Genomic DNA, 18517 nt, shown 5'->3' with positions numbered 1-18517 from the left:
AGAAATTATCAACTTATTCATAAATTTGTTAATACAAAGAATTCTGATATAGCAGGCAGTTTACAGTTGCTTGCTTCTCAGTTTTCACTAGAAAGTAAAGTTTCTAAGGGTTAAGAATTCTGATTAATATATTCAATTTAAACTAGTGAAAATAACAGAGGAACTGTCTCTGAATGCAAGGAAAGTAGGATGTGTTTTGGAATAAGAAAGGTGTTGATATTCAGTCGCTAAGTCCTGTCCAACTCTTTGCAACCCCATGGAATGCAGCATGCCATGCTTCCCTGTCCTTCACAGGGAAGGGAAGTTTGCTCAAACTCGTGTCCACTGAGTCGGTGATGTCATCCAACCATCTCATCCTATCACCCCCTTGTTAAGAAAATTTTAAGTAATTTTGTCCTAAAGTAAAGCTGGTTATTTCAGAAGAGGAAAGAAGGAAATAAAGAACAAATGATATAGGAAAGACAGGAAGGTGGAAAGATACAGAATGAAAGGATTTTACCTGTACTGGCAGGCTTTTTCCCCAACAAGCTTTATTATCAATGATATGTGTATGCAATTTTTTTCATCTGCTAAAAGGACAGTTTTCCTGCAGTGTTTGTCTGCTGCTGATAGAGAAAGAAACTGTAAAAAGTTTTCCTTTACCCTCTAAGTAATCTGGCTAGAAAAGCAAAGATTTTGTATTTTAGCAAAATAATTTCCTGTATTTCATGCTGTCTTTAAGTGATTAAGTGAAACTCGCTCAGTCATATCCAACTCTTTGTGACCCCATCGACTGTAGCCCACAGGCCCCTCTGTCCATGGAATTCTCCAGGCAAGAATACTGGAATGGGTGCCACTTCCTTCTCCAGGGGATCTTTCTAACCCAGGGTTTGAACCCGGGTCTCCTGCAGTACAGGTGGACTCCTTACCATCTGAGTCACCAGGGAAGTCCCATGCTATCTTAATCGGATATAAGAAAAATGAGTCTTCTCAATAGGAAGAGTTAAGATTTGCTCACAACAACGTAAGTATATGCATTTGCCTTTAAAATCATCTGTCACTTTGGTTAGGTAGATAATTATTATTTCATAATGATCTGTGATCCTATTTAGTCAAGTGTCTAAAATCTTTTTAATATTTTTAAACAAACTTCCCCAAATCAAATTCTAAACGAAGTCTTTTTGACCTAGAAGTAACTTTTGGATTTTTCAAAAGGCCCCTGGAACATCTCAAAAGATATGTTTTCTCTCCTTATAAAAAGAGAGACATTAAACTAATTAGGCTTATCTGATACATTAAACGTCAGATAAGAAATAATGCTAAACCTTCTTTATCAATATCCTTATTTGGATATGTATTATTAACGTAAGTTTTCCAGAAATAACACAAAATTTCCTTAAAACTCTGATATGTAATATTATTCATCATAATTCCAGCTATCATCTTAAAATGTTGTGTGTCACAGAAATAACCAAATTCCCCTGTCAACTGCATTACAATGAACTCTCATCATATCTTCAACCACTGGCATTTTTCAAGTCTTTTCCCAATTACAGCCAGTTATTATTTTACTCTGATGCTTTTGCAAAGGTGCTTCATCTTTAAGGAGATTCATGGAAAGGACTCTGACAAATACAAGTTTCTGATAATTTTCACATCCTACCACTGAACAGGGTAAGCATTTATAGAACTCTAAGGGAAAAAACAGATTCATAACACTGTTAACCAAAGATCAATATCAAGAATTATATAGGACTTAATGAATTCATGAAGGATGATCACAATTTTTATGAATTTTTGTTTGAAACACTGCTACTTCTTCAATATTTTGCTTTTCAGACTTACAGAAACTTCTCCTTCTACACTAGCAATAACTCAACAATTTGGTAAAGCATACCTCTGTGAACAAACATGAAACAACTACTTTTTCTCCTAACCTGATCCCTCCAGAATTTGGAAACTCTCTGGGTATCCTTATTTTCACGGCAATATAGTAACTTGCATAAGTTCAGTAAAAATCTGTTCTCCTTGTAACACGACACAATCGAAAACACCGGTTATACTGCCAAAGCTTTGACTGGAATGTCTCCCTTTGACAGAAGAATGTATAGACTCTGATATGACCAGACAACTTTAGGGAACTAAGGGTGTTAATTTTATGAAGCCAATAAAACTGTGGAAAAATCAACCTGGTACCTTGCTTACAGGGTTCCTGGCAGAGTTACCAGGTAAGTAAGGAAGGTCACTTCCTGGCAGGCCCAGAAACTTCAAGATATTTTGGGGACCTCAAGAAGAGAGGAATTCACCCAAATCTATAGGCACTGCAGGCAAAATGTGATAGTGAGTCCTTGGCTTGGCTTCTTAGCCTCTAGAGGCTTTTAAACGTTCAATCTGAGATTCCTTATGAAAAGTTCTGGCAAAACAGACAAAAAGGAGCCTAAATGACCAATCACTATTCTTCCTCCACTATATAAATAACCAGGTCAAGTTTAACAAAACTCGATTTACTGTGCAAACATACTAGTCTTACTTTGATTATCTCTGATAGGAATGAGGGCAACAGTAAAGAGAAAAATTACATTTCAATGGAAAATTACAGTACACCCTTGTAGATATCAGATTCTAGTCCTCTTAACTGTCTTTGAGGTTTTTTCCCTACCTGTAAACTTGACTGGATACTGAATTTTCATTTCCTCCAACATCTAGCTAAAATTCTCCAAATTAATGTTTCCAATTTTTCTCCCACCCTTCTTACTTGGAATCACTGAGAACTAAAACTGCTCCTTTTCCAAATTCATATAAGACAGATTAGGACAACTTGATGTAAAATTCAGAGAAGTAACCACAACAGCTCATATATGGATAAACTTCGTGCCTATTGCTAGATGGGCCACTCAGGAAAATCACCAGATACATTCAAACTACAAACCAGGATAATCTATCAGATGGCCTCCACTTTGTCCACTTCAAAGATGACTATCTCCAATAAACACAATGCCAGATCCACAACTAGATAAAGAGCCACCCCTCATCTCCAAGCTCCTTTGTTTCAGAGATCTTGATTGATTTTGATAACTGACGGTTTGAGCCACTTGTGTTTTCTCATGCTTTAAATTCCCACTCTCAATGTTTCAAATTCAGCAATAAAGAGTGAGCTTTTGAAACCCCAGGCCTCTACCTTAAACTCCAATAAAAACAGAACCCCAAGCCCTCAAGCTTTTTTTCTACTGGCAACCTTGCTGTGTGGCCCCAGGTGTGTCATGCAATTTCCAGGTCCTGTAAGTAATAAACCTTTTTTTTTTTTTCAAAGTTTCCTGATAGTTATTGCTGAAGGGTGTCTTGCAATCATAATAAGAACCACAAGGGCTGCTCCAGCCACAACACTGGTTACTGACAGGCAGAGATCAGCACACAAAATAAGCAGAAACTTTCTTACCCTGGAGGCATCTGACAAGAACAGCACATGTAAAAAGCTTGAATGACAGCACTTAGCCGGTTAGCTGTCATAGAAATAACATCCTGACAGTCTGCACTGGCTTCCTGTTTCCCTCCAAGCACATCTGGTTTAGATTCCCCTGTGCCAGTGGACAGATTTTCATAGCTCCCAGGTCCTGGAGGTTCAAATGGAGGAATGGAAGTACCATCTTGATCTTGGCCTTTTTGTTTCAGCAAAATAGAAGTGATATCCGTTGAGTCCTTTTTGTTTTTCATCAATTCTGTAGCTATTAAAACTAGCCATTCATCTAATGAGTGCCAAAGCAATTCAAGAGGCTAAGAAAAAAAGAAAAGTGTTTTTTTTTTTTAAATCATCATTCTTAAACTGCAGGAAAAAAAAGAAACCCACTCAGACAAATATTATGAGAGAATATTTACTCTAGATACTTCTATTTTCCCAAGTTTATGTGACTGCAATGCCTAAAGATAAGTAACAAAAATATAAATGTCATATAATTACTTCATTTATGGCAAAAGTAACAAAAATATAAATGTCATATAATTACTTCATTTATGGCAAAAGCTGATTTTGCATTTATTTATTCCTTGGAATAAAAAAAAAGAAAACTACACTCTAACAAAAAAATTTATAAGCAATCTTCCTTCTTTTAAAATTTTTCAATTATTTAGTTTCAAAACCATAATTACTTTTATGAGTACAATTCCCTAAAATCTTTACTGTATTAATGTGTCGACTGTTTTTAATTATGCTGCTTTTCAATTTAAAAAATAAGTATTCATAAAGAACTTAATAAACAACTTGGTTTACTGCCTTTTTCTTTACACGTAATCTCTGAGATTTTGAAAATTTATGACAAGAAATTTTAGATATCACAGCATTTACAAGTACACATACACACAGAGGCATACCCAATCACAGACAACTCATCTCTAATAATAGTAATTATCAAATATTGGCTAGCAAATCCGGAATTCAAAGTAAAGATTAACAGCTTAATGAAAAAGAAAATGGGAATAAACAGTTTATTATTTCTACACTATGTAAAATATTCCGTTTGAGAATAATGAAATGTTTTTTGTAAATTAACAGCAAATGAAAATTTATCTTTAAAATACCATGTGATCACAAATGCTACAACAGGACTAAGGACTGGAGAAGATGAAATACATACATTATCTCTAGTAAATAGTAGTTTTTAACAGAAGGAGAAATATAAATGCCCAACTATTATTAAAAGACATGCTACTAGGGATCTAATGTACAGCATGGTCACTATAGTTATCAACACTGTATTGTACAATTAAAAGTTGCTATGAGAGTAAAGCTTTAATGTTCTCAGCACAACAAGAGCAACAAAGTAGTGACTATGTGAGGTGAAGGATGTGTTAACTAACCTTACTCGAGTAAAGATTTTGCAATACATACTTGTATCAAATCATCACACTATACCTTGAAGTTACTCAACATTTTATATAACAATTATAGCTCAATAAAACTCGGAGGAAAAAAAGACCTGCTAGAACACTTTAATACCCAAATAAAAATGAACAGTGAAGGCATGGGAGGGCAGGGGAGATAGCAGTTGGTCTTCCATTCCCACATGATTCTCAATATTCCTAATGAGAGTGATAAACTGTCTTTCTACAAATGAATATAAAAATTAATCTTACTTTTTGATTCTTATATGATCACAGAATGCTACAAACTAGACATCTGCTTCTGAAAGACCCACCCTTAACTATTTCAAGTAAAAGATTCTTATTTTTTAAAGGCTAGTAAAGAGATTACACAGCCATATTTAGAACTTTCTAAAGTTCTGTTCTGCCAAGAAATTCTTTCTAGTTATTATCTAATAAATCCCACTACTATTACCTTCAGACTATATTCAGATTTCCAGAACATTCTCTTTTTGAGACTATTCTACTTCTTGAATCTGCAAACACTTAAATCACCCCTAAGTTTTCACTTAAATATTAAACCAAAAAGAAGGAAAAAACCCTTCCACCATCAACAAAAAAACAGTTCATTCATTCAACATATATTTAATTAATACAGCCTAGGTAAACAGGTTCACAAAGTGAGAATTTCTGATAAACATTTTCTGAAGTTGAAATGAGCACGCTTCTCTCCCACAAACAAGGCTTTTCCAAGGTTAGGCACAGGAGTTGGGTGCCTAACTTCTTAAAGGATGGCTGAACTGCTTAAAAGAAGGACAAGAAGCACCAGCAGTCATCAACAATGACATGATACCTTCACTGGAAATGTCTTAATTTTAATCATGATCCAGGTTTAGGTCTATAGTTTCTCTTCATGAGAAAAACGTTAGCCCTGCTATAAAACATGAAAAAGAACTTTTTATGTCAGCAAAAGTATTTTAGCTTTACATCAAAAAAATAAACGCCCTCTAAAGAAAGAATAGGTGGTGATGAAAAACTGCTTCAAACAAAAGGAATAAATGGCCTCTAAGTGAGAGTTGACAAAACTCAGAAAATCCCCACACTGGATGGAGATGAAGGCTAAGGCAGGAAGCAATACCTACTGCTCACGTGCGGATGAGAGCACTGAGCCTGAACTGCAACCATCCTATTCCCAAAAGCTGACAACCTGCAAAAATTAAAGGTGAAGTCTGAATAATTCCAGAAATAATATCCAAAAAAGCTGATCTGTGTAAAAATGACAGTGACAAGAACGATACTAAGAAAAGCTAGAAAGAATTTTCAGTAAAGTAGCACAGCTAAGAATTAAAAGAGAATGAGGAAAAAAAGCAGAGAAGTAGTCAGTTATCTTAGGCCTTTCTTTATTTTCTCTTTTTCTCACTGTATATTTCCTCCTTCATATGTACACTAAAAAGAAATCTCAACCTTAAAGCATTTTTACCTAGGGAGTTGTCCCTTTGAAAACTTCTTCAAAAGATTTATTCCTCAATAACAAAAAGAATGCTGTGAAAATAACTTTAAAACTGGAGTAGCAGTCACAGACAAAAAAGATTAAAATAAATTTTAAAAATTAAAAATAAATAATTGCAAACCATTCTATTCATAAATAATACTGATAAAAAACACTAGATACATAGAACCATACATATCCAATGTTACAGAAAAATGAGTAATGGCTATAGAAAATATTAGGCTTCTTGGCACTATGAAAATAATACTTCATTTCTTATTACTGAGTTGATTTTCACCACAGAACTATATTCTACCTATAACATCAATAATTTGACAATCATACATGATTTTCAAAACATTTCAAATTAACAAGTCAAAGCTGTAACATAAAAATCCCAAACTTGTTGGACAATTTAACAATCTTCACTATCCATGTGCCAAATTAGATACAAGTTTGACAGGGAAGCATTATTAACTTAAATTCATCAACAGTATTTTGAAATTCTGTTAGTCTATTCTCACTTCATAATGTCAAATGCCATAATCCGAAAGATAAGATCTTAAAAGTTTCTCAATCTTTCTTGGCTTCCAAATTTCTCCAATTATAATTCTATGAAACCATTAATAGTCACAGTTTACTACTCACAAAAAAAGACCGTATCAGGATTCAAGAAGCCTAAACTGTATTCCTCATGCTCACCCTGCTTCGATAACCAGAACTACCTTCTCCTTCAGATGTTTCAAAGTTTGCAAGGCTCTAGATAAAAATCTCTTGACACTGAAAGAATGGCTAAGTGTTAAGATTAACTTAAAGTACTTCTAAGATAAATCAGAAAACTAGTAACAGGATGTTAAACAATTTCACCTACTAAAAACACATGGCCTATAAACCCACTCATTCTTAATGGAAAACCCATTAGCTAATCCCAGCAATAAAGTGACATGTTAGAGTACCTAGTTAATGAAACAGAAACTAGGGAGCAACTGCTACCTTAGACAAAATGTGGTAAAAATTAAAATGGTATTTCCAATCTTACATTGTAGCAACTCAGCAGATGGTTCAGATTTTTATAACTTCAATCGTCCCACAACGAACAGAAGACATTAAATACATGGATCACAATGTAGTTTCTATTTTTTATCTTTATAACTGGGAGGGAAGATCATTTTGCCATCCTCCAAAGAGTCCACACAATTAATTCATAAAATTAGATAGAAAGAAATTAATTCCTTAAGAGCAACACTTGCTAATGTTTAAAAAAAACTGATTGAGTTTTGTACAAAAATGTTTTACCAAAGTGAAAGGTCAAAATTTAAGAGAAAATAAGTGGTCAGAAACAAAAGCAATTGTCAATGACACAGAAAAAAAATTCCTCAAGAAGAGAAATAAAGACACTAACAAATGAAATAAAATATAAGTAAAGAACTTTATATTAGGTTGATGAAAATGTAATTGTGATTTTGGACCATGAATTTTAAATCATTATCAGATCATATCAGATCAGTCACTCAGTCGTGTCCGACTCTTTACGACCCCATGAATCACAGCAAGCCAGGCCTCCCTGGTCCATCACCAACTCCCGGAGTTCACTCAGACTCATGTCCATCGAGTCAGTGATGCCATCCAGCCATCTCATCCTCTGTCGTCCCCTTCTCCTCCTGCCCCCAATCCCTCCCAGCATCAGAGTCTTTTCCAATGAGTCAACTCTTTGCATGAGGTGGCCAAAGTACTGGAGTTTCAGCTTTAGCATCATTCCTTCCAAAGAAATCCCAGGGCTGATCTCCTTCAGAATGGACTGGTTGGATCTCCCTGCAGTCCAAGGGACTCTCAAGAGTCTTCTCCAACACCACAGTTCAAAAGCATCAATTCTTCCGCGCTCAGCCTTCTTCACAGTCCAACTCTCACATCCATACATGACCACAGGAAAAACCATAGCCTTGACTAGACGAATTTTTGTTGGCAAAGTAATGTCTCTGCTTTTGAATATGCTATCTAGGTTGGTCATAACTTTCCTTCCAAGGAGTAAGCATCTTTTAATTTCATGGCTGCAGTCACCATCTGCAGTGATTTTGGAGCCCAGAAAAATAAAGTCTGACACTGTTTCCACCGTTTCCCCATCTATTTCCCATGAAGTGGTGGGACTGGATGCCATGATCTTCGTTTTCTGAATGTTGAGCTTCAAGCCAACTTTTTCACTCTCCACTTTCACTTTCATCAAGAGGCTTTTGAGTTCCTCTTCACTTTCTGCCATAAGGGTGGTGTCATCTGCATATCTGAGGTTATTGATATTTCTCCCAGCAATCTTGATTACAGCTTGTGTTTCTTCCAGTCCAGCGTTTCTCATGATGTACTCTGCATATAAGTTAAATAAACAGGGTGACAACATACAGCCTTGACGAACTCCTTTTCCTACTAGGCTCAAACACATCTTTATTAATCAAAATATGAACCACTACAATCAGCACATTTTTGCCAACGAGAAATAAGTTTTTTTATTCCTGTAATGTAAAAACCCATGCTTCAGGTTTGGATGAACTCTTGAAAAATATTTTCTGTCTCCAGCTGGTTGTGGAAGTGTTTTCCCTACAAAAGTTGTTGAGATGCTTCAAGTGGCAGTCGGCTGGCGAGAGGTCAGGTGAACACAGCAGATGAGGTAAAACTTCATAGCCCAAAAGTGTTGGCTGTGCAACGTGTGGTCGGGCACTGTCATGGAGAGAACTGGAACCATTCTATTGACCAATACCGGTTGCAGGCATTGCAGCTTTTGGTGGATCTCGTCGATTTGCTGAGCATATTTCTCAGATGTAATGGTTTCACCAGTATTCATAAAGCTGTAGTGGATCAGACCAGCAGCAGACTACCAGTGACCATGACTTTATTTTGGTGCAAATTTCTCTCGGGAAGTACTTTGGAGCTTCTTCTCGGTCCAACCACTGAGCTGATCATCGTGGGTTGCCATATAAAATCCATTTTTCATCACATGTCATAATTAGATTAAGAAATGGTTCATTGCTATTGCATAGAATAAAAGAAGACAACACTTCAAAATGACGATTTTTTGGATTTTTGGTCAGCTCATAAGGCACCCACTTGTTGAGCTCTTTCATCTTTACAATTTGCTTCAAATGCCGAACGACTATAGAATGGCTGACATTGAGTCCTTTGGCAATTTTTTGTGTAGTTTTAAGTGGATCAGCTTTGATGACTGCTCTCAATTGGTCGTTGTCAACTTCTGATGACCAATCACTACACTCCTCATCTTCAAGACTCTCATCTCCTTTGCAAAACTTCTTGAACCACCACTGCACTGTACAGTCATTAGCAGTTCCTGGGCTAAATGTATGGTTGATGTTACAAGTTGTCTCTGCTGCTTTGTAACCCACTTTGAACTCAAATTTTAAAAATTGCTTGAATTTACTTTTTGTTTAACATAATTTCTATAGTCTAAAATAAACAGCAAGTAATGTCATAAGCAAAAAAACACAAAGCAAGAAATGTGCATTAAAATCATCTATAACATAACCACATTTATTTAAGAAACTATTCCAGTACCATATGGCAAAGTGTAACCATTTAAAACCACAATTACTTTTGCACCAAACTAATACATTATTATATACTTCATTGATATTAACAATGAAAACAAAGAGTCTGGATTTCATAAGAGAAATGCTAAAATAAACAATGATATCTTTTTCTACTATGTTTTATCTGTACTGACTGGCTGGGTAGAAAAATAATATTTAAATCAAGTACTAAATGCCTATAAAGAGGTTACTTACTAGCACATAATTATTTTCTGATATCATTAGCGAAAGGTGGCAAATTGAAATCATAACAAAACAAAGACAATAATAAATATAATCTATACTCAGTTTGTCTAAAGTGACTGTATCTATATTTGGTTTGATTGTTTACCCATCATTACAGATGAATAGAAGAACAAGTAGAAAAATCAATCGGGTAGATTCAGTAACTAACAGCATGAGTCATATTAGAAACACATTAAGAACTTCTTCTTGTAATGTGAATGTCTGAGCAGTAAAACTCACTTTAAACAGCACTAACAAAACAGATCAATAATTCAGATTCAAATTTTACAAAGACAGGAAATTATCACTTCTAACCAGTATTAAAGAAAGTGGTACACTTAAAAGCTAAAATCTGACTTACAAGATGCACAACTTCCTTCTTCCAGGAGATGGCACAATGAGGGAAAAAAAGGAAGGGGAAAAAGACACAGACAGAGCTGACGCAATACAAAATACATTAAGAAAATATCTCAATGTTTCTTAACTTGAAGTTATCCCAGGAATTGCTAGTAAACCCAATAAATTAAAGTAAACTTACTTTAAAAAAACATACACACACACACACACACACACAACACACAAGATAATAAAACCTAAATAAAAACTGGATGTTTTCTCTCTTTCTGAATGAGAAATATTTTTTTTTAAATTGTGATGGCTACATTTAAGACCTATAATCCAATTTTTTTCAGTTCAGTTCAGTTCAGTCGCTTAGTCATGTCCGACTCTTTGCGACCCCATGAATTGCAGCATGCCAGGTCTCCCTGTCCATCACCAACTCCCGGAGTTTTTTTTAAGTAGATTTAATTAGATTTAAACATTAAATATCATTACTCTTAGAATAAAAGACCAGTGGAATTAAAATTTCACTTGTAGGAAAAACATAGAAAGCTCACCAACTGACTTGCTGCTGATTAGACAGAAGAAAGGAGAAAGGTCTTAGTTTAAAAAGTGTCAGTCACAGGTATAAACCAAAGTTACATCCTGTTCAAGAGGTTTCTGATTAATGAATGTTCGCTTTGTCAAATTCATCTCTTTTACATCTATCTTCCTAACAACATCATATACTTTTCTGACCTTGAACACCTGGCTCCTTGGAGTTTTATTCCCATTGTAGCCCATATCAATTCCATTACTGGGAGAGGATGGACCAATTCGAAAGACATGACAAAATATCCTCACAATCCTTAAAAGGCTCTTCATTTGAGCATCGTAATTACTAGATATGCTGAAAATAAAAATTAAAATATGAACAGATTAGGTGGAGTAAAACAAATTCATCTTAAAAATACTAATTTTAAAACATTTTTATTATGCTTACCATCTGTTTGATAATTTAATGAGTAAAATTTCTTTCCTATCATGATATGGGATGGAATGTTTTGTTTACCAGAAAGTTAGCAAATACACATTATTTGGATTGTATATGAATGAGTTATTAGCTTTTAAGCAACTAGACTATACCAATGATCAAAGTATAAAATATGAAGAAAATCACCACTTAATTTATAAATTAAGCTGATTCTTTAGAACTCTTGAGAACATTTCACTGAGAACCAATAATAGAAATGCTGATTATAATATTAGGCCAACCTACAAGTCAATGGTAGAGGTTGAACTTTGTTATTCTATCCATAACCCCATTTTCCCTAGCCCATCCCAGAATAGAAACCAAATGTTCACAAACAGAACATATACAAATTAAATAATCTTAAACTTACTATCTGTGTCAGGGTGGTTCTCTATATAATGGGTTGTCTAATGACTATACATAAAAGAAATATATCCTACTATGAAAAAGGCTGATAAAAGTAATTCTAATCAAAAAGCCCTCTAAAATCCCATAGTGCCTGGAAATTATTCATCATCATTATGGATAGCAATCATTACTCTTCCACTGAGAAAATGAGGAAGTTCGACTAAAAGTGTATGGAATCTAACAACTGATCTTAAAAAAAAAAAAAAGTTGTCATTGTTGTTCAGGGGGTGGTTTTATTTTGAAACCTTCAACATAAGTTATCTTGTATTATAATGGTACACAAAAGCAGAGTAAAAAGCTGCATAAACATTTGGGCAGAATGGTATGACTGCCTTTGTATAAATTTAATCATCAAAGCTTACCCTACCTTCCTCAGTTCATTAAAATCTTCCGTTATGATATTTTTGGGTATCCTCTAACACTGAAAACAATAATGATTAGTAATGAAGAAACTGCAAATCCCTATTCTAAGTATTATGATTTGATAAGTGAAAAATCAGAAGCTATTCTCTATTCTAATGACAACTGAACCAAAATTTCATGACATTTTAATTTCAACATTCATGCTGTTTCCTCATTCTAAAAATTATTAAAAATAATAAATAAAAATTAACTATCAGTTACAAGTGTTAGTAAAATATAACAGCTATTGCCGTCCATATTGTATTTGACTAGGATAGCTACAACACATTAGCAAAACTTTTTGTTTTAGTAACTGTGAATCTAATGTGCATAGAATCGTTAGTTTAACTTGCATGGATTTTTACATATTTGCCTTTACAAAGTTGCTTTTAATTCTACAACGTAAGACTCTTGAGACTGACAAAAGAAAAAAGGAATTTGGTTTAAACTAATATTTCTTTCTTCTATTGTGTTGCAGCTATTGCAACGTGAACTCCAATGACTCTCAAATTTTTCTATAAGAAAGATCTGAATTTAATTTTCCTCAGTGAAATTACCATATATATAAATATTTGCTATAAGTACCTGATCTAGAGAACTTCATGAGTTAATTTCAAGGTAAGTATTTTCTTATACAATGGAGTATGAATATCATCAATTATTAACATAGTTTAATAATAGTCATTATACACTCAGTGAGGACCAGCAGTGGGACAACTAGGGTACTGGGCATGCCATCCAGCTACACTGAGTGGCTAAAGGCACATCCCTGCTAGTCAGGGCCTGACAAAACGTAGTCCACTGGAGAAGAGAATGGCAAACCACTTCAGTATTCTTGCCTTGAGAAACCCATCAACAATATGAAAAGGCAAAAAGATGTGACACTGAAAGATGAACTCCCCAGGTCAGTAGGTATCCAATATACTACTGGGGAAGAGCAGAGAAATAGCTACAGAAAGAATGAAGAGGCTGAGCTACAGCGCAAATGATGCCCAGCTGTGGTTCTATCTGGCAGTGAAAGTAAAGTCCAATGCCATAAAGAACAATACTGCAAAGGAACCTGGAACATTAGGTCCATGAATCAAGGTAAATTGGATGTGGTCAAACAGGAGACAGCAGGAGCAAACACTGACATCTTAAGAATCAGTGAACTAAAATGGATGAGAATGGGCATATTTTACTCAAATAACCATTATATCTACTACTGTGAGCAAGAATCCCTTATAAAAATGGAGTAGTCCTCATAGTCAACAAAAGAGTCTGAAATGCAGTACTTGGTTGCACTCTCAAAAATGACAGAATGATCTCGGTTCATTTCCAAGGCAAATCATTCAACCTCACAGTAACCCAAGTCTATGCCCCAACCACTGAAGAAGAAGCTAAAGAAGATGAACCTGAAATATTCTATGAAGACCTACAAGATTTTCTAGAACACCCAAAAAAAGATGTCCTTCGCATCATAGGGAACTGGAAAGCAAAAGTAGCAAGTTAAGAGATACCTAGAATAACAGGCTGGAGAAGGCAATGGCACCCCACTCCAGTACTCTTGCCTGGAAAATCCCATGGGCGGAGGAGCCTGGTGGGCTGCAATCCATGGGGCTGCTAAGAGTCGGACAGGACTGAGCAACTTCACTTTCACTTTTCACTTTCATGCATTGGAGAAGGAAGTGGCAACTCACTCCAGTGTTCTTGCCTGGAGAATCCCAGGGACGGGGGAGACTGGTGGGCTGCCGTCTATGGGGTCGCACAGAGTCGGACACGACTGAAGTGACTTAGCAGAATAACAGGCAAGTTTCGCCTTGGAGTAAAACTCAGTAGTAGCCACAGAACTGGAAAAGGTCAGTTTTATTTTAATCCCAAAGAAAGGCAATGCAAAAGAATGTTCAAATTACCATACAATTCCACTCATTTCACATGCTAGGAAGGTAATGCTCAAAATCCTTCAAGCTGGGCTTCAGCGGTATGTGAACCAAGCATTCCCAGATGTACAAGCTGGATTTAAAAAAGGCAGAGGAACCAGAGATCAAATTGCCAACATCCACTAGATCATAGAAAATGCAAGGGAATTCCAAAAAAACTACTTCTACTTCTGCTTCACTGACTATGCTAAAGCCTTTGACTGTGTGGATCACAGGAATATTCTTAATGAGATGGGAATATGAGACCATATTACCTGCTTCCTGAGAAACCTGTATGAAGGACAAGAAGGAACTGTTAAAACCTGTTATGGAACAAAAGACTGATTCTAAATTGGGAAAGTACATCAAGGCTGTACATTGTCACCCTGTTTATTTAACTTACATGCAGAGTACATCATGAAAAATGTCAGGCTGGATGAATCACAAGTTGGAATCAAGATTTCTGGGAGAAATATCAACAACCTCAAATATGCAGATGATACCACTTTAATGGCAGAAAGTGAAGAGGAACTAAACAGCCTCTTGATGAAGGTGAAAAAGAAGAATGAAAAAGCTGGCTTAAAACTCAATATTTAAAAGATGCAGATTATGGCATCTGGTCCCATCACTTCATGGCAAATAGATGGGGAAAATGTGGAAACTGTCAGATTTCATTCTCTTGGGCTCCAAAATCAATGCAGATGGTGACTGCAGCCACAAAATTAAAAAACGCTTGCTCCATGGAAGAATAACTATGACAAATCTAGACAGTGTATTAAAAGGCAGAGATATCACTTTGCCGACAAAGGTCCATATAGCCAAAGCTATGGTTTTTCCATAAGTAATGTACAGATGTGAGAGTTGGACCGTAAAGAAGGCTGGGCACCAAAGAATTGATGCTTTCGAACTGTGGTGCTGAAGAAGACTCTTGAAAGTCCCTTGGAAAGCAAGGAGATCCAACCAGTCAATCTTAAAGGAAATAAAGCAAGAATATTCACTGGAAGGGCTGGTTCTGAAGCTGAATCTCCAATACAGTGGCCTCGTGATGGAAGAGCTGACTTACTGGAAAAGACCTTGCTTGGGAAAGACTTGCTGGGAAGAGTGAGGGCAAGAGAAGTAGGTGACAGAGGATGAGATGTTTGGATGGCATCACTGACTCAATGGACATGAGTTTGAGCAAACTAAGGGAGATAGCAAAAGACAAGGAAGCCTGGCATGCCGTAATTCATGGGGTTACAAAGAGTCGGACACGACTTAGCGACTGAACAACAACAACAAGAAATACTCTAAGATTATTAGACTATATGAATATTACTTTACCCAGTTTAAACTTCTTCCAAGTTAAGTCATCGATCTAAACAATGTCATTTTTCACTTTCCAACCTGTGAAATATCCTTCATATTATACAGAAAGATCATAGAATCCAAACTTCATCACAAACTGCTCCAGCTCATCATAAAATAATTTCTTCACAAGCCACCAGGTCTCAATATAAGAGTTAAAAAGTTAACTTAACTTTTTAATATTTAACTTTCTAAAAAGTTAATTTAACTTTTATATTGTAAACTTCCTAATTCAAAGCCCTGTCAACTTACTTACTTTTGGTTAATATAAGAGTATACTTTCAGTCAATGTCTTATTTAGCAAATAGCTGTGATTTCTCTTTTATATTTCTCTTTTACAAAGATAGCACACTGATAACTATCTTCACCTTCAATCATAAATATATAGGAAGCAAGATAACTCATTTAGTGAAATACAACACTATGTGCAAAAGGGCCCTCATTAAATATTTATCTTTAGCAAATATTCCTAATATCGGTTAGACAAAAGGCTATCCATTTTTCCCAAATTATGCTAAAGAACATCTCAATCATTGCTAATAATACATATTTGAATTATTTTAATTAAAATTTCATTTTAAATGGCCAAAATTATATCACATTGTGAGTTAAGAAACATACAATGATTCACAAATAAATGAACAAAATAAAGACAATCTGCAAAAAGTACCATTAAACTAACTGGCAGAGAGGGATGATTTGTATTTGAGGTCTTCTTAAGAAACTAACCTGGTAGCTGTTGAGAAAGTAGAAAAAATAAGTATTGTCTTCTGCCCCTCTCCCAACTTTCCTGGTATGAAGCTCCTAAAACTCTTACAATTTCCAAACTGATAAGTACACTAGGAGCATCTTTCATTCTCACATTGGGTCTTTGACCCCAGTTCCTGAAACAGAGTTCCTAAATCCCTTGGAACTTCTTGAGTGAAACCAGTATCTTCTGCTGTAATTAGGCAACTATTACTGGGTTTTTGGATGGGGGCTGGTCACTAGAAACACCAAGTAATGATTAGAAGCTTGGAATTTTAGCTTCAATCTCCATTCTCCAGAGGAGGGTAGGGGCTGCAAATGGAATTAATGATTAACACATCAATGTGATGAAACTTCCATTTAAAAAAAAACAAAAATATGGGGGGTTCAGCAAGCTTCCAAGCGTGCACACACACACACGTAATATAAGGGTGACGCACCCCAACTCTATGGCAACTCCTGTCTCTGGACCCTTTCAGACTTCATTCTATGTATCTATTCATCTAGTTGTTCATCTGTGTCCTTTATTATGGGCTTCCCAGGTGGCGCCAGTGATAAAGAACCTTCCTGCCAACACAGGAGACATGGATTTGATCTCTGGGTTGGGAAGATCCCCTGGAGATGGTCACAGCATCCTTTAATAAAATGAAAAAAGTGAAAGTTGCTCAGCCATGTCCGACTCTTTGCAACCCCATGGACTGTACTATCCATGGAATTTTCCAGGCCAGAATACTGGAGTGGGTAGCCATTCCCTTCTCCAGGGGATCTTCCCAACCCAGGTCTCCTGCATCGCAGGCGGATTCTTTATCAGCTGAGCCACAAGGGAACTAGTTAAAAAAAAGTAAGTGTTTCCCTGAATTATGTGAGCTGTTCTAGAAATCCAAGTGGCAGGTGATCATGAAAACCTCTGATGTGCGTAGTCAGGTAACGGAAGTTGTGGGTAGTCTGGGGATCTACTATTTGCAACTGATATCTGAGGTGGGGGGCAGTCTCCTAGGACTGAGTCCTTAACCTATGGGATCTGATGCTTTCTTCAGGTAGACAGTGTCAGAATTGAGTTAAACTGTAGGACACCAGCTAGTGTCCTAAGTGTCCTACCAAAGAATTGCTTGGTGTCAGAAATAAAAATTCATACACTTGGTTTCTGAAATGTTGTGAAAAGTGGTAGTCTGTCAAAGTAAAGGAGAAACACAGGAGGAGGACTAGTTTTGCCAAGACAGCACCAATACAACAAATTCTAACATAGTACGAATCAATTCTAACAGAGATGTTCACAGACCAAACTGGCCAAAATAATGGATTCCATACGACATCTGAAAGGTATCTTTGTAAGTGGTGAGGCAGTACAGTTTAGCAAAGCAGTTTTAGAACTTGTTCTGGCCATAGAACCCTTTTTGTTACCCTGTTTCCCCTGTTCCACTAATAACCCTATCATTTTTAAGAGCTAAATTGGAGCCCAGGATCTGCTCTTCATTAATTAGTAAGGATATAAGTCCTGGTTCTTCTAGCTAGCAAATCACTGAACTTCAATTTTCTTATATATAAAATGGAAATAATACCTACATCACAAAGCTACTGTGAGGTTTAAAGTAAATAATGTATTTGAATATTCCATAGCTTATTATAAGTTTCTTAGATATGTATTAAAGATGAACATAGAACAAAAATAGAGAAACATAAAAATATAAAAGCTTCTGATTACTAGGAAGAGTGGAAAATAGGCCAAATACTTAAGCAGAAAAAACAAGTTTTCTAATGTAGGAAAACAGGATAAAGATATTATGAGGAATTTTAAAAAGAACTATCATTATCACCATCATCATCTCTACTATGTGCCAGACACAATGCTTGGTAGTATGCTCACAACATCTTAACATTTCATTCTCACAACAATTCATTAAGATATTTACTATCATTTTTCAACAAGGAAATTAAAAGTTGACTAGACTATAAATTAAACACAGGATGAGATTTTGTCTGTGTTAATCATGAGAAACGCTGGGCGGGAAGAAGCACAAGCTGGAATCGAGACTGCCGAAATATCAATAACCTCAAATATGCAGATGACGCCACCCTTATGGCAGAAAGTGAAAAACTAAAGAGCCTCTTGATGAAAGTGAAAGAGGAGAGTGAAAAAGTTGGCTTAAAGCTCAACATTCAGAAAACGAAGATCATGGCATCTGGTCCCATCACTTCATGGCAAATAGATGGGGAAACAGTGGAAACAGTG

General features: G+C 35.8%; 1 protein-coding gene across 6 annotated transcripts in view; it reads right to left on the bottom strand.

The window, feature by feature from the left end:
* Positions 1-18517, bottom strand: part of HACE1 (HECT domain and ankyrin repeat containing E3 ubiquitin protein ligase 1) — a 118350-nt gene that overhangs the window by 48209 nt on the left and 51624 nt on the right. For all 6 annotated transcript variants that reach the window (XM_070796026.1, XM_070796025.1, XM_070796029.1 and 3 more), the window contains 2 exons: positions 11215-11365; positions 3416-3750 (listed from right to left, as the gene is read on the bottom strand). In XM_070796026.1, coding sequence (XP_070652127.1) covers positions 3416-3750; positions 11215-11365 — 486 coding nt within the window. The remainder of the gene's footprint in view (positions 1-3415; positions 3751-11214; positions 11366-18517) is intronic.

The sequence above is a fragment of the Bos indicus genome, chromosome 9 (assembly GCF_029378745.1).
Source record: "Bos indicus isolate NIAB-ARS_2022 breed Sahiwal x Tharparkar chromosome 9, NIAB-ARS_B.indTharparkar_mat_pri_1.0, whole genome shotgun sequence".
Lineage (NCBI taxonomy): Eukaryota > Metazoa > Chordata > Mammalia > Artiodactyla > Bovidae > Bos > Bos indicus.
This window is presented reverse-complemented; position numbering and strand designations above follow the sequence as displayed.